We start from the raw sequence: 22741 nt of genomic DNA, 5'->3' as shown, positions 1-22741 counted from the left end.
TTTTAAAAATGGCTATTATGCTATAGGTCACCTGAAGCTATTTAAAACACATTGTTGAATAAAAAATAGATTAGACTCTGGAAGACATTCCTAGAAGATAAAACGGCCTGATGCTGAAATGGGCTGATAACCCACCATTACCAATTAAGCAAATGGCAGCTGCAAGTGCTCAGCACCTCTAAAAATCAGGCTACGGTATTTAACTAGACCAAGTTGAAACTTGAACAATATATTCTGTGCTGGTTTAGAAAGCAGTTTCAGGTCTCATACACATCCATTATTCAGCTTGCATTGACATGTGGACACTTCTGTCTCCTTTTCTTTATGCAGCTTCTATCATCATTTAATTGTCTCTTTCTCCAGGAAGTTCTGTGGTGCCCTTTTATATTAAATTACTCCTACTTGAGAGGAGAACAGTAGAGATCCTATTATACTGTTTCTGGTTCATTAAGCCAGTAATTGCTTTGGTTTTGACGTCTGTAATCGATGCATATTTTTAAATGTACGATATGAGTAATACAATTACAGTAGAATCCCTATTTATGAAGTAATTGGAGATTGAGGTGTTAATAAAATGTAATGTCTCAAAATTACAGTATGTATGGTGCATAAGTTAATTTATTTGTTCACTGATAGTATATATAATGGTAACATATACAGAGTGCCTGATTTTAATTTGAGAGAACTGCATCTCTTCTTTGACACCGAATCATAATCTTTTCACACCTAAACAGTTGCTTGATTGTTGGCTGAAGGACTGAAGTCACATTTGACAGCAAAAAAAATTAGGGCTATCAAGTGATTAAAAAAATAATTTCACTGTTAATAATAGAATACCGTTTAAATATTTTGCAATGTTTTCTACATTTTCAAATATATTGATTTCAGTTACAACACAGAATACAGTGCTCACGTTTATTTTTGATGACAAGTATTCGCACTGTAAAAAACAGATTCATATATCCCTTCATGCTTCAACCACCATTCCAGAGGACGTGCAACCATACTGATGACGGGTTCTGCTTGATAACGATCCATGTTCATTTTCATCAGCTGAGTCAGATGCCAGCTGCAGAAGGTTGATTTTCTTTTTCGGTGGTTCGGGTTCTGTAGTTTCCACATTGGAGTGTTGCTCTTTTAAGAGTTCTGAAAGCATGTTCCACACTTTGTCCCTCTCACATTTTGGAAGGCACTTCAGATTCTTAAACCTTGGTTCAAGTTCTGTAGCTATCTTTAGAAATTTCACATTGGTACCTTCTTTGCGTTTTTTGTCAAATCTGCTGTGAAAGTGTTCTTAAAACGAACAACACATGCTGGGTCATCATCCAAGACTGCTATCATGAAATATATGGCAGAATGCGAGTAAAACAGAGCAGGAGACATACAATTCTCCCCTAAGGAGTTCAGTCACTAAGTAATTATTGCATTTTTTTTTAACATGCATTATCAACATGGAAGCATGTCCTCTGGAATGGCGGCCGAAACGTGAAGGGGCATACAAATGTTTAGCATATCTGGCCTTGCAATGCCGGCTACAAAAGTGCCATGCAAATGCCTGTTCTCATTTTCAGGTGACATTGTAAATAAGAAGAGGGAAACATTATCTCCTCTAAATGTAAACACACTTGTTTCTCTTAGCAATTGGTTGAACAAAAAGTAGGACTGAGTGGACTTATAGGCTCTGAAGTTTTATGTTGTTTTGTTTTTGAGTGCAGTTATGTAACAAAAAAAATCTACTTTTATAATTTGCTCTTTCATGATAAAGAGATTGCACTACAGTACTTGTATGAGGAGAATTGAAAAATACTATTTTATCATTTTTACAGTGCAAATATTTGTAATCAAAAATATTAAGTGAGCACTGCACACTTTGTATTCTGTATTGTCTAATACTTTGTATTCTGTGTTGTAATTGAAATCAATATATTTTAAAATGTAGAAAAAAAATCCAAAAATACTTAATAAATTTCAGTTGGTTTTCTTGTGTAATTTTTTTGAGTTAATCATGTGAGTTAACTGCGATTAAGCAACAGCCCTAAAAAGAATACTTCAGTGACAGAAAAAAAATGGTTCATACAACCAACTGTTCATAAGAGTGATGTTCATAAAATCAGGCTCCTACAATAATATAGTTTAATAAAACCAGATAAACTGGATTAACGTGAAGGTTTAGAGTACGTGTCTGTCATTTAAGGATCCGAAATATTGTACTTATCCCAACACCAAGATTTTAAACCCTGGAAATTAAAGTTACTTTAACATGTTTGCATTTTTCTTAAGTGTAAGAAATGCACAGCTCAGGCACCCAAACAACCTTAACTCTGCCCTGTAGTGACTCCATACAATAATCTTGAGACTATGATTAAGGCATTTTAGTGGTTGTAGTCCCAGATTAGATTAAACTGGCTTTTAAAGTCAGGCTCAATTTTTTTCATATGTTCTCTTTATGGTGTCCAGCCAGGGCTGAGTTAAGGTTGTTTGGGTCTCGTAACAGTGCATTTCCTACATTTACATGTTTTAATTAGATTTTAAGCATAACCTTAACTCTGAATTTCATGGGTTTATAATGCTTGGTTTGGGATAATTACAACTCTCTGAGTTTTACCTTAAGTTACTGATACATACTCTCAACCTTACCACAAAGTTAACAGTTTTTTGTCTGGGAATTTCCTTTAAAAGATATTAAATTCCATATGAACTCTGAACAAGAAACCCAAAGATGTGATATTTCTACCATGAGATATAGCTTCAAAATCATTAGAAATATTATCAACCTTCAATTATTTAGTTTTAACTCTTAAAAGTAGATTCATTGGAACACCAAAGCAGCCAGAGTGCATTGGCCAGTTAAGCTTGGTTTATTGCGCTGCAAGAGCAGCTCAAAGTTGCAGAAGAGCACTAGTGAATTTCATCCTTAACTTGAAATTGACTTTATTGATTTAAAAGGCTGAGCTTGGGAGACCAGCCCTATGTAAAGAGTGAATGGAGGCAGGGAGAGTCCAGTCCATGAGCCTGCTCTATGGGCTTTCCCTGTAACCCTACCTCAGTTGCCCCAGTAGAGTACTATGGGAAGCCTTTCATGCCCACATGCACAAGTTAGCATGCAGCTTTACAGTCTGTCACAGCTCTTTAATCTACCAGTGGGAACTGTCTCTCTCATACCACTGACTCATTACAATCAATTGAATTGTTGCATGCAAATTAGCTGTCTAGGAAGCATATTAATTGACTGAATCACTTTTCTGACAGGCTCTGTTTAACAGTTGCGTCCATCACCTCTCAGGCTGGGTAGAAGTTCCCTGTATATCAGCTGTGATCACCTTAGCAGATCTGACTTATGGTCAGACCCTGCAGTGATATTCCCTACATAGGCAGTAACTGTGGTAATTCGTGACCAAACAGCTTCCTTTAAGGCAAAGTATTTAGCTATATCAAAAGCATTTAAAAGAAAACAGAGCTTAAAACTAGTAAACCAGCTTTGCTTTTCCCCATGCTTACCATTCTCTGGATCTGGTAGGTCCCAGCATTGCAAAACAAGGCTGACTACAGGAACAAGTATCTTAGAAGCTATCACCATGGCCTATTGTCTTTATAATGTGCACCCGAGTGTCCTTATCTGGAAAGCCATGATATGCTCTTCCCCCATCCCTTTGTTAAGTTAGATCAATACATGCACACAGGAAAGTCTTATAACCCCAGTATAAGGCCTTGTCTACACTGCCACTTTACAGCACTGCAACTTTCTCACTCGGGTGTGAAAAGCAGCCCCCTGAGCACTGCAAGTTGCAGCACTGTAAAGTAGCAGTGTAGACAAGGTCTTAGTTATACAGTCTCTCTCAATAACTAGATTACATATCAGTATAGATTTTTATGTAGATTCCACTTTTGTCATGTTTTCTTATCTGAAATAAACATAAATGAAATGCAGTGTGGAAGTGGTCCAGGGATAGAGCACAGGGCTGAAAATCAGAAGACCTGCATTCTGATACCAGCTGTGTATAGCTGTGTGTGATCTATACATAAAAAAGGCTCCATAAATGCTAAATATTTAATATTCAAGTGAGGGTTCAAACTGCACCACTTTTCATCCAGACTGCTTGGATAAATCACAGATACAAATACTTTGAAAATTATTTGAAAACATTTCTTCATGAAGCACACTGTATGGGGGAAAAAAAGAAGCAAGAAAGCCAAATTCTGTTAAAATGCAAGGGAGCAGCAAAGAATTCCATATTCTTCTTGCAAGAGTTGATAATAGAGAATTCAAATGTATTCAATTTAAACTGACAAAAGCTATTCCAGAGATAATAATGAGCATAGTTACCTGGTGCTCATTTACATAATGTGCAGCTTATTATCCTACTTGAAACAATGTAAATGGAAAAACATTAGAACAAAGGAAAGCAGGGAGATGGCTGTCATTCAAACATACCTTAAATACAGAATGCAAAGACTGCTCTTTTTCACAATGCTGTAAAAGTGTTCTTTGTTTGGGTGGCAAAAAACAAAAGGCTGTGTGACTTGACTCAGACCATGTCTACACTACAAAATTAAGTTCACCTAACTTACATACAGTCACTGCATACAGTCACTGCAATAATTACATCGCCTGTTTGTATCTAGAGTTTTCTTCTTGTGTCAGCAGTACTCATCCTCACCAGGAGCACTTGTATCGACTGTACTATCAGTGCGTGACATTGTGGGATGGCTCCTGAAAGCCAGTAACAGTCAACATAAGCAACACAAAAAGAAAAGGAGTACTTGTGGCACCTTAGAGACTAACAAATTTATTTGAGCATAAGCTTTCGTGAGCTACAGCATCCGATGAAGTGAGCTGTAGCTCACGAAAGCTTATGCTCAAATAAATGTGTTAGTCTCTAAGGTGCCACAAGTACTCCTTTTCCTTTTGCGAATACAGACTAACACAGCTGCTACTCTGAAACCTGTCATAAGCAACACAGTGTCTGTGCTGACATAACATCAAACTAACTACATTGACCTTGACTCTACACTGCACGTGGAGGTGGAATTAAGTCAGCATAGCAGTGTAGTTACATTGGCAGGAAACCTCTGCTTAACTGCCATCTGTCTCTAATTGTGGAGGTTCCTAAAAATCCCTAGGCACCTAAAGTTTCAGCCTCTGAGCATGGACACAATGCCTCAGGCAGATGTCCAGATGCCTATCTCACACCTAAGCCCTACCTAGGGTGATCCTCAGAGCAGGTGAAGATCCCTTGCCTGTGTTGCCCGCAGAACCCACTCTTGTAGATGTGTGCAGAAAATGCCGAACTCCACCCAAAATGACTGGGGGAAAGGAGGAGAAGATATCTTTAAGAGATCTTATAATCTTTAGCCCAGGGGTTAGGCTCACCTCACTTAGGATGTGGAAAACCCCACTTCATTTCCCTCCTCTGCCTGATGAGAAGGATTTGAACAGCAGTAAATTTGACCCTCCAAATGTGGACATATCCACAATGAAGTCTTGCCTACATTGAGAATTTTTGGCAATTCTTCCACTTTTGGCCTAGTATAGGTGCAGCGTCTGTTGGGAGAATTGCAAAAAGTTCTCCATTTAGATGGAGCTCCAATGACATAAAGGGAGGAAAGGGCAGTTGGGGGGAGTATAATAGGAATTTTTCTACCATATTAAAAATAGAACAACCACAACCTAGCACATTCAAGGAACTCTTCTCACTCCAAGAAAACAGGTCTTGAAAACAACAGTCTGTTATGACTCCAAAAGAAACTCATTGTTGGATGACATTGACCAAAACCACCAGAGATCTAAATATTCTGTAGAGCCTAAGTTTGAAAGCTAGCTATAACTGACAAATTTTATTCAACTATTTTTGGTTGTTGTTAGGAAACTTGTAGTTAGGTCTGTAAAACTATTTTTGACAACATTAAAGTGCAAAAATCTAAAGTTCTAACCTCCTGCCCTTACCTCAAATACATAGTTTGATTAATGTAAGTTATTAAAACATTAAATCAGCACTTGTAAAATGTACCAGACTTCTGCTAGCTAGAAGATGACAAGAAAAATGATTGGGGCAAGCTCCACAGGCTTTGAGATGATGGGATCCCCTTGAATAGTAAATCTTGCCTGTATTACAGTGCTGATAGGGAGGTATTTGTCTCTTCTGACACATCAGATCTAAAAAGAACCTGGACTTGGTGTACACACCCAGAGGGGGGATTCTTAATATTTCGCTTTGGGGGACTATTTTGTGTTTAAACATTTTTTTTTCAATTATAAGTCTCTGTTTAACATATCTAGGACTTAAACAGCTATAAAAATAATGGTGCTTTGCTGGGGAGGAAAGACCAGCAAATGTAATCCAAAATGGGATAGATTGGATTCTCCATCTCTTGAAGTATTTAAATCAGAAGTCAGTCTTTCTAAAGGATTTGCTGTAGTTCAATGAGAAGTTATGGACTTAATGCAGAAATTACTGAGTGAAATTTCCTAGCCTGTTACACGTGTCAGACCAGAAGATCATAATGGTCCCTTCTTCCCATAAAATCTATGTCTATGACTATACCTTTCTACAGCAGGAAATTAAAGAGGCTTTGCTCTTGAGTGACATCACCACTTGCACCACTTTGCCATTTGAAAAAGAATTAACATGCTGCAATAATTTTTTTTTAATCGGGAAAATAATATATCCTTTTTTTTTTTAAAGGATTCTGCATGATAGTAAGCACTGTCAGCCTTGGGGCTGGTGGAATAGGACCCTACTCTCTCTTTTTCTCTTTCATGCCAGCCACAGTATCTCCTTTCTGATATAGGGATAGGAAATTACCTAAAAGCTTGAGTTTCAGAACAAAAGCTTGAAGTGAGGCACATATGCCCTGTCTGTATTCCCAGCTGTTGAGAAGAGAGAGGGTGCTAAGATTCTTTCTGGATTGCTCTGTCTGGATCCTGCTAGGGTACTCCATCCTTTTGCCACCCTCTGGCTAGTGAGTTCCGAGCACATTTGAAGCACCCTACCTATTCAGATACTTGAAGAAAGGAGCTGCAAGGGGGTGACATTCTTCTGTCTAGCCTCATTGCTAATCTGAAGGCTGCAATGGAAGGAGGATCTTTGCTATACAATCCTTCCTTTTCTTTTTTTAAGGAGGCTCCTCTGTGCCTGCCTCTGCTGTTGCTCAGGTCATCCTAAGCAGCAACAATATGAAAGTGCCTTTGGCTATTTAAATGATATGATGACCGCAATAAAGGCTATGCATTTATTTGATTTAAATTAAAGTTTAAATTCTGCAGACATTGGTGAGGTATGCGCCCTCAGTCTAATTCAGATATGGTCAAGTCGTGTTCAGGAAGTTAACATCGAAGCATGGAAAATTAAAACTGAGTCTAACAATTGCTGTCTACCAGAGGTTTCTGGAAAAGGCTTTTCTAAACAAATAAGCCATTCCTGATGTGTTCCTAGCCCAGACACTGAATCCTTGTGCTAGTGAGTGAGCCTCTAGGACTGAAAAGAAAGGAAAAGAAAAGAAAGACAGGAGGAAGAAGAGAAAAAAAAACAGGAAAGAAGAAATCCTCAAATGCTCTTTGGGGTGGCCAAAGAACAGCCCCTTCCGGCCTGAACGGTGAGCAACTTTGTAATCCTAAAGAGACTACAATTCCCGGCTTGCAATGGTCCGTGGACTACCGGAATCCGCACTGCAGCGGATGGAGCGGTGCATGCTGGTATTTGTAGTTCCGCGCCCGTTGCGTTCGAGTCCCTGCCCCTCCCCCCCGGACCGCTTGAGCCTGGGGAAAGGTTGCGAATTTGAAAATTCCCGCGGTGACGGCGGCTGCACTCGCGAGATCTGCCCCCCCTTCCCTTCCCGGTGGTGAGCGGGTGTGCGTCGGGGGGGGACCGGGTTGCTGCGCAGACACCGAGTGCGGCGGAACCGGGCAGGCCCGGGAGAGGCAGGCGCCCGCCTTAACCGCTGTGGGGAGATGCCGCCGCCCTGACCGGCACCGGGGAGAGGAGCCGCGCCGGGCAGGGGGCAGACGGCGGTGACACCCGCCCCAGCAGGTACCTTCGGGAGGTTCCGCTGCAGCCCGCCCGGCTAGGCCGGCTCCGGCTCCCCGGCGGGGCGCCGGGCCCGGGAGGGACACGGGGCTGGGGTGGGCAGGGAGCGGCCCGGCGCAGTCGCTGCGGGCCCGGCAGGCGAGGGGGCGGGGGAGCCGGCCCCTTATGTAAGTGACCCCGGGCCGCGCCGCCGCCGCCGCCGCACATGGCGGTGTCTGGTGCCCGGTGCCCGAGGGAGGGGCCGCAGCCTGTTCCCGGTACAGCCCGACCGCGGGTGAGGAGGCGGGAGGGTCGCTCGGTGCCGCCCCGCCAGCGCTTGGGCCCGGGCAGAGCACATGGAGGCGCTGGTGGGGGTGTGGGGATCGCGGCAGCCCGGCCGGCCAAACGAGCTGTGCTGCTCCCGGGCAATGATGCTGCCTTGTCCCTAGCCCGTCCCCCTCCCCCGTCAGACAGCTTCTAGGGGGACATTTGGGTAGGAGACACCTTAGGTTTCAGGGAGGGGGGATGGGAAGGTTTGCACGTAAAGCGGGTGCATTTTTGATAGTTTGTCGAAATGTAGTGCGTTTTTGTGAGGTTCCCGTGCATTTTTGACTCTTGTAGCTATATGGCTACAGAGTCGGTGCAACTTTCCATTGCCTGCTGTTGGGTGCATGCTTTTTTAAAGTACTGTATGTATCAATGGGTAGGGCACAAAGTTGCGGATTATAATGATGTTAAATAGTTCCGAATTTCATTTCTGGTTTTCTTAAATCTTAGATATACCACAATAAGCTCAGAACTTCCATCAGTGGGAAAAATATTTTTAACCTTTTGTTGTCCGCTAATTTTCCTAACATCGACCGTAACATCGACCGCCAGAAGGTGGTGTAAAAATGGGGCTCTGCAGCAGGGGCTAGAATCAGAATTCAGTTAAGGCTGGTCGCCTGTTAGGGCGGGAATGGGATGGTTTAAGGGGAATGCCTCTCGGGATCTAGTCTTGTCCAGTCTATCAATCTTGACTAATAGTTGTTACTGCATGTGGGCAGCATTACAAGCTTCCTGCCTCCTGGGGTGGTTTAAGATTCATTGTGTGGTGTAGACAAAAACCTGATGTAAACTTCTTTGTGGCTCTGTCAGGGTTCCTTCCCATTCTGAACTCTAGGGTACAGATGTGGGGACCCGCATGAAAGACCCCCTAAGCTTATTCTTACCAGCTTAGGTTAAAAACTTCCCCACGGTACAAACTTTGCCTTGTCCTTGAACAGTATGCTGCCACCACCAAGCATTTTAAACAAAGAACAGGGAAAGAGACCAGTTGGAGACATCTTCCCTGCAAAATATCCCCCCAAGCCCTACACACCCCCTTTCCTGGGGAGGCTTGAGAATAATATCCTAACCAATTGGTTACAAAATCATCAAGGACCCAAACCCCTGGCTCTTGGAACAATGGAAAAATCAGTCAGGTTCTTAAAAGAAGGATTTTATTTAAAAAAAAAAAAAAGTAAAAATCATCTCTGTAAAATCAGGATGGAAAATACTTTACAGGGTATTCAGATTCAAAACACAGAGGATCCCCCTTTGGTCAAAACCTTAAAGTTACAGAAAACAGGAATAAACCTCCCTCTTAACACAGGGAAAATTCACATAAAACAAAAGATAAACTAATCCGCCTTGCCTGGCTTACCTATACTGGTTGCAATATTGGAGACTTGGATTAGGATGGGTTGGAGAAGATGGATTTCTGTCTGGCCTCTCTCAGTCCCAAGAGAGGAGAACCACATAAACAAAGAGCACAAACAAAAGCTTTCCCCCCCCAAGACTTGAAAGTATCTTGTCCCCTTATTGGTCCTTTGGGTCAGGTGCCAGCCAGGTTAGCTGAGCTTCTTAACCCTTTACAGGTAACAGGATGTTGCTTCTGGCCAGGAGGGATTTTATAGCACTGTATACATGCTCTTACAGAAAGGTGGTTACCCTTCCCTTTATATTTATGACAGGCTCCCCCTCACCCCAAAAAATAAGCCTATACTATAGCATGGTTATTGCCATACGCTTTTTTGGTGCAGTGCTGTTTCTGAAATCTTGCATCAAACTTAATGTGTGTCAAGACTAATAACTCTAATGCTTAAGTGGTAGATTAAGTTTATTGGCTGTAGCTAATGCAGAAGCTCAGTGGGCTTGGAGAAGGGATGAAGAAGAGAGAGTCCTTTTTCCCATTTTCACTCCTGCTGCTGCACATAGAATTCCTGAGGCAGCAGAGTGAAACTACAAAAATCGTGGCTCATCACTCCTGCCTCCTTTCAGAAAGCAATGGATAACGGCAATAGTGAAATAGGCCTGATTCTTTTTGTATTCTGCCATAGACAAGCTCTCTCTTGCCAGTGGCTTTATTAGAGTGATGGTTAGTTTCTAGATTAAATATCAAGGTTCTCATTCAAAACTTCATGGGTCCTGCGCAGGGGGGCTTGTTTCTGAATACAGGTAGGGATGAGCTTACCAACTGCTACCACCAATAAATCACAAACTTACTTATTCCTTTTATGGGAAGATATGACAGAATTGCTGGCTCATTGAACACGAGCAGCATTGTGCTTAAAGTTCCCGCTCCTCCTAACATCCCTCCAGGATTTATCAAATACTTCCGGGTTTAAAAAAGAAAAAGCCATAGAACTGGAAACCAGAGAAAAATAGTTTTGTAACAGTTTTCTTTACCTAATATAAACTGTGGAGGATGGTGTTTTCCAAAGTGAACTGGCTATCTTCTCTCATTTCCCTTTCTGCAGACTCTTCCCATTTTCCCCCCAACATACTAGAGTTTTACACACACTTTTTACTGCTAGTCAGTAAACCAGATCATCTTAACCCCTCCCCGGTACTTGTTGTGTAATAATTGTTGCCTCCCTAAGTATAAAGTACTAGGTCCTGTACTCCCTGGATCAGTGTCAGCTGGGAGCTGCAATGCCTCAAATTGTTTTAACAGATTTCTTGTGTGGCTGATTGAAATGTTGACTCCAGAAGAAGTAACATTCAGCCTTCCTCATCCAATGTGATAGATGCTGTAATGTTGAGACTTTTGGTAAATGAAGGATAGTATCTTGGATGATGTCTTTTCTACCCTGCCTCTACGCAGTCCTCCTTGCAAAAGAGCATGTTGAGGATTCCTCTTACAAAGTCCTCTGTATGCCACTGAGCCCTTCTTTGACTTGCTCTGCAGTAGGCAAACAAGACTACTTTTCTGTGAACCAGTCTTGCGGTTACTCCTTTCAGTTGAAACTGATGTCATCTTTTGTCCCAGATCTCTGGCTTTGATAGGTTCATAGCACGTTGACTTTCTCCAAAATAGCCCATGGTATGCCTTGAACTGAAGTATGTAGTATAGGGAGGAAATGGTTGAAGTGTGAGCTTCCAAAATTACTACTTTGGAACAGGAAAGAGCTGGAAGTTAAAGGTTTGGCTTATTCAAGTACCACTTCAAACTCCCCTGCTGGCTGCCTGTTTTTAGTAGCTAAGAACATACTACTGTCATGCTTACAGGGCTAGCTGTACCTCTACCTACTCTCTGATGTATCTGAGTGCCCCCACTCGAGTATCGGATCTCATGTATTTACCTCTCCTGGGTTTGAATTCTGCATTTTCTCACTTGGCCTGGGGCTACAGTACACTGTGTCTAGACCATGTGTACCCAGCAGGTCCGACTGGGTTTGAGCGCTTCTGATTCTTCCTTTTGGGAGTCTGAAACCAGGGTGAGTGTAGTGACCAGACAGTCTTCTTAAACCAAAGTATTGCTGAACCTTAATGGTAGGACAAATCATAAGAAAAAGGATTTTTAAACCAGGCTACATGCACATATCTTACCTACAGTCCTGTAATGGTGGGCCAGGCAGTTCTAGCTTCTTCACATACTTCAGAGTGTGCCTTTGTCAATCTGAACAGCTCCCCAAGAACTGCTTCCCTGTAGAGAGAGTCATTTTTAATCCAGCCAGGGTTTTGATCTGATCTGTTCCTAGTTGTTGGCCCTGCTTGTCCATACTACTTTGGTGAATTCAGCAGGTGGTGGAGTCAGGGAGGCAGTGACTTTCCCTTTGTACTTTGCTGAAGGTATCTTAACCTGAACCATTCTTTTTGCTTTCCCGCTTGTTTCCCAGCAGCCCTGTTGATTTACTCAGTATACTCATACACTAATGTCCCAATAACCAGGTCAATGTACAGAATTCATAATTATAGAGCAGTTCCATGTTCCTCACAAAACTTACAAAACTCCCCTGCTTTGTTGGAGGAAGCCCTAGTGTAGACAAGGCTCTGGCAGCTTCTGACAATTATATGTACCACCATTTAATTAAACCTGCTGAAAAGAGGGTTTAATGAACACTGTGTTAAAAGTGGGGCCAACCACTGGAGCCCTGTCTTCACAATTCTCATCAGTTCAGCTGAACTGGTGTTGGAATCAGCGGTAATTACTTTTAAATGTCTCTGCTATAGACAAAGCCATAGTGTCACAGAATAAACTCCTAGAGAAGAACCCAGGGTTTTTGCTCTACACATAGCACCTCCCAAAAAAACGCAGCCTTCTTAGTTTTGATTTTCAATCTGGCTCTGCAAAGTTGAGGGATTTCCTTGTGAGCCTGCTGTTTTTTGCCATTACCCATTTGGAAATGCTAAGTGCTATATTTGGAAAGAAATGGAGCCATATTTGGAAAGCCATTAAAAGCATTCACTTTTGGAGACCCCTGTACTACTCCCTTGGATGTACTCCCTGGCCGGATTGTACCTCCTCTACATATTATTCTCCCACTAGTAGCTTCAGTATCTTTGGGCACAGTTTTCAGAGTAACAGCCGTGTTAGTCTGTATTCGTAAAAAGAAAAGGAGTACTTGTGGCACCTTAGAGACTAACCAATTTATTTGAGCATAAGCTTTCGTGAGCTACAGCTCACTTCATCGGATGCATACCGTGGAAAGTGTAGAAGATCTTATTATATACACACAAAGCATGAAAAAATACCTCCTCCCACCCCACTCTCCTGCTGGTAATAGCTTATCTAAAGTGATCACTCTCCTTACAATGTGTATGATAATCAAGTTGGGCCATTTCCAGCACAAATCCAGGTTTGAGACAAATAAATTGGTTAGTCTCTAAGGTGCCACAAGTACTCCTTTTCTTTTTGGGCACAGTGTGTGTCTTCCAAGGTAGTTATTTCTCTTTTTTCCTTCTAATGTAGCAGTGGTCTGTAGGCTGGTTCCTTGTTTCCAGGTGCATTTATGGCCTCCAGGCTCTTTTGCAATGAAAAACCTAGACTGGGAATGGGTGGTGGATTAGCACCATGTGACTTGCCAGCTTTCCACAGACCCTAGCTTGTGAACCATTGATTTAAGACCAGCCTTTGCAATTTATTTTAGTCCTTTAATTAGCTGAAAAAGGGACTGATTTAAATCAACAATTTAAATTTTTTTATCTTTAAGTATCTTAAAGAGAAATTTTGCCTTTTTACCTGGTAGAAGAGACAAAAATCTTCTATCTGTCTGATGTTTTAAAAGTATAGTCAACTTATTACCAAGCTAATATTTCCATTTGGTGTCTTGTTCAAACAATGACTTGTTTTTACAAATTGCTGTTCTTTAGTCTTCTTTTTTTCTATAATAAAGGTCTCTGTTGTATTTCTGACTTACTAGACATTAATTTATTCTTCAAAGCATATTTGGTTTATTGTTAGAATTAAACTAAGCAAAGCCATTAATACCAGCATGTTAAAACTTTAAAAAGCCTTTTTCCTTATGGGGTTTTTATAGCAAATAAAAATATTCAGCCCATTTTCACTTTAAAATGATTTAAAAAAACCCCAACAAAAACTCACTGCCAGTACTATCTTATCCCATTAGAAACTCTAACAGTCTCTGTTGTGATTCTGTGTCTTTTATGTTGGCACAGGAAACAATAGAGCCAGAATTTTCAGTCTGGCTGACTGCAGCAGCATCCTTGCCATCAGCAACATTCTTTTCAAAATGTTGCCTTGTTCTTGGTACCAGGCTCTATGTCTGTGATACTTTTTGCCATTGGTATATGCTGCTTTTTTTGATGCTGGCAGTAGACGCACAAACCTTTTTAAACATCTTTCAAATAGGGTCTCTGTGTGATGTGGAATAAGTCAGGTCCCCCAGGTTACTGCTTGTACGTAACTTAATTGTAAACAGAAGTTGTGTTCCTTCTGATGGTATGGATGTTTCCACACTGTGTGTGTCTTCCAAGGTAGTTATTATAAATGGCATCTCAATGGTCTATAACAGGGGTGGGCAAACTTTTTGGCCCGAGGGCCACTTCGGGATTGTGAAACTGGAGGGCTGGGTAGGGAAGGCTGTGCCTCCCCAAACAGCCTGGGCTCCGTCCCCTCCCACTTTCCGGCCCCTGACTGCCCCCCTCAGAACCTCCGACCCATCCAACCCCCCCTACTCCTTGTCCCCTGACTGCCCCGACCCTCGCCCCTAACCGACCCCTGGGATCCCACCCTCTATCCAACCCCCCTGCTCCCTGTCCCCTGACTGCCCCAACCCCTAACAACCCTCTGCCCCCAAGCAGGCCCCCGGGACTCCCATGCCTATCCAACCCCCTCCCCCCCATACCCCGTCCCCTGACCACCACCCCCAGAACCCCCGAGTCATTCAACCCCCCCCGCTGCTTGTCCCCTGACCGCCCCTCCCGGAACCTCCCACCCCTAACCACCCCCCGGGGCCCCATCCCCTATCCAACCCCCCACCCTCCCCGGTTCCCTAACTGCCCTGGCCCCACAACAGGCCCCCCGGGACTCCCACGCCTATCCAACCCCCTCTCCCATTCTCCGTCCCCTGACCACCACCCCCAGAACCCCTGACCCATTCAACCCACCCTGTTCTTTGTCCCCTGACTGCCCCCTCCTGGGACCCCCTGCACCTAACTGCCCCCCGGGACACCCCCCCATCCACTCCCCCCCCGACTGCCCTGACCCCTATCCACACCCCCATGCCCTGACAGGCCCTCTGGGACTCCCATGCCTTAATCCAATCCCCCCTGCTGCCCCCCCAACAACCCCCCCCAAACCTGACTGCCCCCTGGGACCCCCCTTCCCCTTCTTCAGCCCCCCGCTCCCTTCCCCCTTACCATGCCGCTCAGAGCAGCAAGAGCTCGCAGCCCAGCTGCCTGGCCAAAGCCAGCCACACCTGGCTCCCCGGCCAAGAGCTCAGGGGCCAGGCCAGATGTGGCCCACGGGCTGTCATTTGTCCACCTCTGGTCTATAATCTCTCTCCCAGCATGCACTGATAATGTAAGAGCTTTATTTGCACTACAACATTTAGGTTGCAATCACTGTTATAAGTAAGGCTTAAATTTTGTCAGGGATATTTTTAGTAAAAATCACTGACTGGTCACGGACAATAAGCAAAAATTAACAGACGCCCATGATCTGTCTGTGATTTTTTTACTAAAAATACCACTGACAAAATGAGGGGGGAGGAGGGTCCAGCACCCACAGCTTCTGGGGTTTCTGTGACCTCTGTGACATAATCGTAGCCTTAGTTATAAGCCCCTGGAATGTCTTAATGTGCCAGTGTCCACATATAAGGTTCTAAATGATGCACAGGTACTCTCACCACCATTGTGATTGTACTTGTTCAAAGCAAATGCTAAGTACAGTGGCCAAAGTTTTCAAAGCCTAAAATTAGGCTTCTAAACCTGTATATCAGAGATGCTGTGTTTGCATCACCTACCAAAGTGAATAGCAGGAGACTAACAAAAATGCCTATGTAACAGTCATACATTTTATTTGTTAAATCTAGATCACCATAGCCTATTTACACTAATGAACCGACTAGTTAATGACAAATTTTGAACAGTAGGTGCTGCTGACTTGATGTTGAAAACAACTTAGTTGTCAGGATGTATGATTCTGCAAAAGGTTGTTCCATCCACACTTAGGGCTTGTCTTCACTACGGGGGTAAGTTGACCTAAGTTAAGCTACTCCACCTATGTGAATAACGTAGCTGGATTCGATGTAGCTTAGGTTGACTTACCCCAGTGTCTTCACAGTGCTGAGTCAGTAGGAGATGCTCTCCGATCAACTTCTCCAAGAAGAGTAAGGGTACTGGGGTCGACCGGAGAGCACTCTGCCATTGATTTCGCGGATCTCCACTAGACCTGCTAAATCGATCCCTACTGTATTGCAGCAGCGTTGATCTCCTTGTAGTGGAGACCAGCCCTAACACTTACAATGGTTATCTGCACCAGTTTCAGCAGCACCTGTTGTCTCGGATCCACAGGTTCAGTGCTCTCAAATAGTTCTGGAACAGTCCCAGTGATGACCTCCTTCTGTGTGTCAGTCCCCTTAGGGTATCTCACTCTCACTGGGATAAGTCCCTTGGCTTCACTGCCTCCTGGGACTGAATCTTGGAGCCTTTGGCTCCTCTGCCTCTCGCCATGAACTCCTTACAGAATCTCCCACCTGGACTGGACCCCAGAAGGAGATTTACGTACCCAAAGGGAGCAATGCACTCCCAGTTTCCTTAATCTGGAGTGACACTCAGCCAGTGTTGTAAAAGCAGAAGGGTTTATTAGATGTCTGGAACACAGAGTGGAAAGTCCTTGGTTATGACAGAAAACAGAAGGTTACAGCATAGTCCGTCTGGGTCAGTTCAGAGCCCAGAGCTCTCCTCTGATCCCTTCTGAGTCCCAGTCCAGAAGCTGCTTCTCCCCTCCAACAGCCCACACTTAACAACCCCCCTGACCCTTCCTCAGTCCTTTGTTCTTGTTCCAGGGCAAACATTGTCACCTGGCCCTCCTCCATAGCCCTTTGTTCTCCAGCTGGTCAAACCTGGTTGGTTTCCTGCAGAGTGTGAGCCCTTCATGGTCATTAGTTGCTAGGTGCCAAAATCCGGGCAGTTGTCTTCTGGGACTCTCCATGGACATGGCCTCCTGGCCCAGACAGCCAGGCATCAGTTACACCTGGATCTCTGCAAAGAATAAACATATATAAAATTAAATAAACTAGTTATACTGATATGTCTGTTATATGTTGCTCAGTTGTGTGAAAAATCCAAATCCCTGAATGATGTAGTTATACTGATTTAATCCACTGGTGTAGACCGCACTATGTCAACAAGAGCTTCTCCTCTTGACATAGCTACTTCTTGAGGAGATGGATTGACTACATTGACGGAAAAAGCTCTCTTGTCAGCGTAGGAGCGTCTTTACTAAAGTGTTACAGAGGCTCAGCTGTAGTGCTATATGCGAAGGCAAGCCTTTGAGCAAGTGTAGAAGCTGTGGGGGTGCACTTCTGGGGGCCCCACAGTCCCAGAGTGGCCTGGAGGATTAGCGGGGGGCCAGGAGCAGCCCGCTCTGCTTCTCTTGCCCCAGCCCCAGCCGTATCACTTGGGGGAAAGGGTCCCCCCGGCACTCACCGGCAGCGGCGGAAGTGGAGCAGCCTGTGCCTAGCCTGCTCCAATCCGCCAGCTCCCAGCCACGTTGCTCTGCTTCCTGCCGCCGGTGAGTACGAAGGGTGTCCTTTCTCTAACCTCCCTGCACTCACCGGCGGCGGGAAGCGGAGTGCCGCATGGCTGGGAGGTGGCAGAGTGGAGCGGGCTGCGGCCATGTTGCTCTGCTTCCCGCCACTGCTGGTAAGCGCCTGTTGGGGGCGGGGTGTGTGGGTAGGGGTCGGAGCAGTCAGGAGACAGGAAGCAGGGGGGTGGGGTCGGGTCCTGGGGGTGATTAGGGACGAGGGGGTCTCTGGAGGGGGTGGTCAGGGAACAAGGAACGGGAGGGCCAAAGGAAGTTCAATATAACGCGGTCTCACCTATAACGTGGTGAGATTTTTTTTGTCTCCTGAGGACCGCGTCATATCAGGGTAGAGGTATGCTTCCAAGGATCACAGCCCTTTTGGCCACAATATCACACTGAGAGCTCGTGACTCCCAAGCCCTTTTCAGAGTCACTGCTTCTCAGTATAGAACCCTCAACCTGTAAGTATACCCTGCATTATTTATTTCTGGAAGTATGACTCTACATTTGGCCATATTAAAACACACATTGTTTATTTACATCCAGCTTACCAAGTGATCTAGATCGCTGTATATCAGTGACCTGTCCTATTCTTTTTTTACCACTCCCCCAATCTTTGTATCATTTGTAAACTCAAATCTATAATGTTGTTTTCTTTCAGGTCATTGATAAAAATGTTCAGTGCTATAGGACCGAGAACGGATACCTGGGGGACCCTACTAGGACACACTTTATGATGATTCCCTGTTTACAGTTATATTTTCAGACCTATCAGTTAGCTAGTTTTTAATCCATTTAATGAGTGCTGTGTTTTTGTATTATTCTAATCAAAATATAATGCAGTGTCAGAAGTATTAAGTATATTACATCCACAATATTACCATTATCAACCAAACTCATAATCTCACAAAAAGTCATTTGCCAGGATCTATTTTCCATAAACCTACCTTGATTGGCATTAATTATATTACCCTGATTTAATTTTTTTAATTGAGTCCCATATCAGCATTTTGTCGAGGTTCAATGTCAGGCTGACAGGCCTGTAATTATCTTCTTTAAATATTGGCCCAATATTAGATTTCTTCCAGTCCTCTGGAACTTCTCCAAAATCAACACTAATTGTCCAGAGAGCACCTAAGCTAGGTCTTTTAAAACTCTTGCGTGCAAGTTATCTGGACCTGCTGATTTAAAGCTAGACACTTTTAGCAGCTGTTGCTAAACATCCTGCTTAGTTACTGTTGGGATGGTATATTATCATTATATGATATAACTACGTTTGACTTTTTCCAAAATACAGAACAGAAATATTTATTGAAGACTTCTGCCTTTTTTGCATTATTGTTGACAACTCTACTGTTTCCATCTAGTAATGGACCAGTACTACTATTCGGATTCCTTTTGTTCCTGGTACAAATTAAAAATTCCTTCTTATTGTCCTTAACTCTGCTGGCTGTAGAGTTCTGTTTTTGTCCTTTGGCTTCCCTTATCAGTTTTCTTCAATTCCTAGCCTGTGATTTATATTAATTGCTATCAACTTCCATTTGCATTATTTTTATTCTGTATATCTGCTTTCGCTTTCACTTTCTAAGCCAGTTTGGCTTTTTTAACCAGGATGGGCATCTTTCTTGATTGTGGAATTGTGAGGTTTTGGGCATCTAGTAAACTATTCTTAAATAGTTCCCCATTGACATTCACATTTTTCTTTTAAATTTTTTCTCCTAACTGATTTGATTCAAAATGGTTTCCAGCTTTGTGAAATTGGCCCTTTTAAAGTGCATGTGTGTGTGTATTTATTTACTACTGGTTTGAATTTTATTCTGTTTGCACATAAATATAATCAAGCCATAATCACTTGTAAGCTATCAATAGTTTTTAATTGTATATCAATTCCTCTTTATCTGTCAGATGAGGTCTAATACAGAATTCCCTTGTGTTGGATCCAAAACTACTTCAGTTAAGAAACTGTCATGTACAATTTTTAGCAATTCTGAGGATGTTTTAGTCCTGGCAGGATGAGACATCCAGCATATGTCACTCAGATTGAAGTCCCCATGATAACAGAGCTTTTCTTCTTGCGGAATCAATCTCTGACTTCTTGTATCAAAACATTAAGGGTTTTTCCTTCAAAAAGAGTTTCTTGCGGAAAGAGAGAAACTTATCTCTACACATGTGACTGCATGGTCTTCTTGAAACTGATGAATTTCCTATGCAGTAAGATAAAGCCATCCTCTGAAATTTGATAAGATGAGTCTTCCTGGGAATCTGAAGTATTATTTGAGTCCCAAAGTACCACATTAAAAATATTCTGTCTGGAGTGTCAGAATACTGTGAAAGGAGTCAAAAGGAAGAGATCCTGGAAAGTTGTGGTCCTAAAACATCAAGCCCTTTACTAGAAAGATCCTGGAGAAGGAATATTTTGTAGATTTTTGTTATCCTAACAGTTTGTATCCGACTGTGTTTCTTTTCTACTAGAACCATTCTGAAATTTATATTATTTCCTCAAATGAGTTTAGTGATAAAGAGGTATCTCCAAGAATAGATTTATAATAGAACCACACATTTGTCGTTTTAAAAAAAAAACAAAAAAAACTGCACAATATCTTACCTGTTGACCTGATTGATAATCTATTGTTGGGTCTGTGTGTGTGATCTGTTTTCTGAAAAACTCTTGAAATCTACACCAGAGGCAATGGAATTTTAGAAAGACTTGATGAGCTAACTGTCAAAGTCCATGAACTCAAGAGATTGTAGGCAGCCCTTATTTGTTGTGTTCTAACGTGAGGGATAATAATTGCCAAAGTAAACTATAAGATTAAGCAGGAGGGAATCAAAAAGCCAAATGCTTAATGGTAAATTGAAATGTCTTTTAAAAAAGATTGTTTTAACTAGCAATTATTATTTTACTAACAAGTAAGTGGGTAGACTTAAGTTCTTCCTCATTTATTTACCTGCCATGACCTGGCATTAGTACTGTTGCCCTTCAGGTTACTGATGACCTTACAGGCATCTGAAGAGCAAGAAACTGAGCACACTGCTCTGTGGGGTCACCAGTTGGCCTTATTATTCCTGCCTGAATGTACAAGAGTGAGTGGCTGAGAAAATGGGACATGTACTGAGCAGCTGATGCAGACAAATGGTTTTATGGCACTAAAGTTTTTGCTTGTTTATAAGCCTCAAGATCAAAAGTAGTCAGCAGTGAGTGAGGGGACAGAGGAATAATTCACTTTTTTTTTTTTTTTTTAATAAAACTTTGGACAATTCTTTCTGATGATCTTTTTTTCATCATGAGATGAATATTCCAGCTCTTGGGGAAAAGAAAAATGGTTTGAAAGTCCATCTGTGTCTCCTGTCTTTATCCAAAGGTGGTGGTTTAAATTAGTTGCCAAAGTTTACAAAATGGGCCATTAAAGTTGCTACAACATACTTGTAGGAAGGTATTTAGGAGGAAGTTGTAGGGAGAAGTATTTTGATACTATTGGATCTGATGGAAAGAACTACAGATAATTCAGGGTGTTGTATTGTTTGACAAACTCTTTATAAAATGTCAGATTTGTTAGGTGCTGACTAAATATACTTATTTAATGTAGTTCTTTATTTACAGTGAAGTATGCGAGACCTAACCGCTCAGGTAACAAGCAGTCTGCTGCAGTTTCCAGAAGTGACTGTTCAAGCACTTGGAGAAGATGAGATAACACTAGAATCTGTACTTCGTGGGAAGTTTGCTGGAGGTAATCCTCTTTCTCTGAAACTTGTTGTTAATATTGGAATTAATAATTACTTGTGAGTGTGGGTTATCTAAATACATATAGTAGTGATACATTTTACTTGTGGCAGAGTAACAGCCTTTTGTAGTGGTAAACACCCATTTTTTCATGGTTTGTGGGTATAAAAAGATCTTCTGTACTTTCCACAGTATGCATCTGATGAAGTGAGCTGTAGCTCACGAAAGGTTATGCTCAAATAAATTGGTTAGTCTCTAAGGTGCCACAAGTACTCCTTTTCATTTTACTTGTGAAATGTGTTGGCTCCATTAAGATGTATCAGGTGAGTTTACCAATAGCTTTATGAAGCCAGGAGGTTCATATCAGGTGAGTTTTCCCAAAATGCTGCTGTTTTTAAGCTGTTGCCTGTAATTCAGTAACCCACTTGGTCCTAGCTCTGTGTAGATCCCATTGTTCTTAAATTTCATGTTGTAGTAAAAGAGTGTATGTTAATTCTGTTTTGTATGTGTGTATGCGTGCCCAGTCTCAAACTTAGACATAGTAATACATTAAAACTATGTACATTTCTAACTAAACTATTTTGGGTGGACTCATCCCCAAATCATCATCTAAGATTTTATAATTTCAAATGAATCCTTCTGTGTTTATCATTCTTACATAAACTTTTCCCCTTATTTCACTTTAGGGAGAAATGGGCTGGCTTACTTGGCCTGTGGTCCTCAGCTTGAGGTAGTAAACTCTATCACGGGAGAACGGCTGTCTGCATATCGTTTCAATGGAGTAAATGAACACCCACCCACTGTCCTTGTGGTGAAGGAATTTTCCTGGCAGAAAAGAACTGGACTTCTAGTTGGATTGGAAGAAGCAGAAGGGAGTGTTCTCTGTCTGTATGACCTTGGAGTATCAAGAGTGGTAAAAGCAGTTGTTCTTCCAGGAAGGGTACGTACTTTTTAATCTAAAAGCAAAGCTTCTGTTCTGTTGTATGCCATAGAATTCTGTTTCGAGGAAGGTTTTATATGGATGGTTGCAAAAATACCAACTTACAGTACATAGTGGACTTAATCTTGATATCAGAACTTGGGTTGGAAGGTACCAACTGTCTCTTAACTAATGCTGAAAGTAAAAAAAAAAAAAAAAAAAATTTCACTTGTACTACAGAACAAGATACTACAGGTTTCTTAGCTGTTGGATTATTCAAAGTGACTCCAAGATGGTAGGGGTTGCTAGCACTTTGAAGGACAGGACTAGTGTTAAAAATGATCTTGATAAATTGGATAATTGGTCTGAAATCAACCAGATGAAATTCAATAAAGACAAGTGCAAAGTGCTATACCCAGGAAAGAAAAATCAAATGCAAAATGGGGAATAACTGTCTGGGGAGTAGTACTGCAGAAAAGTATCTGGGGGGTTATAGTGAATCATAAATTGAGTATGAGCCAGCCGTGTGACTCAGTTGTGAAAAAGGCTAATATTCTGGGGTGTGAAAACAGGAGTGTCATATCT

General features: G+C 42.4%; 1 protein-coding gene across 3 annotated transcripts in view; it reads left to right on the top strand.

The window, feature by feature from the left end:
• The first annotated feature begins 7821 nt into the window (after positions 1-7821).
• The window catches only part of AHCTF1 (AT-hook containing transcription factor 1), an 84236-nt gene continuing 69316 nt past the window's right edge, over positions 7822-22741 (top strand). The window contains exons 1-3 of one of the 3 annotated variants that reach the window (XM_075126982.1): positions 7822-7839; positions 21118-21244; positions 21924-22177. In XM_075126982.1, the coding sequence (XP_074983083.1) occupies positions 21124-21244; positions 21924-22177 (375 nt within the window). In that variant the 5' untranslated portion in view covers positions 7822-7839; positions 21118-21123. The other 2 variants (XM_048843664.2, XM_075126981.1) reach the window with 2 other exon arrangements.

This window comes from Caretta caretta, chromosome 3 (genome assembly GCF_965140235.1).
Source record: "Caretta caretta isolate rCarCar2 chromosome 3, rCarCar1.hap1, whole genome shotgun sequence".
NCBI classification, from domain to species: Eukaryota; Metazoa; Chordata; order Testudines; family Cheloniidae; genus Caretta; species Caretta caretta.
This window is presented reverse-complemented; position numbering and strand designations above follow the sequence as displayed.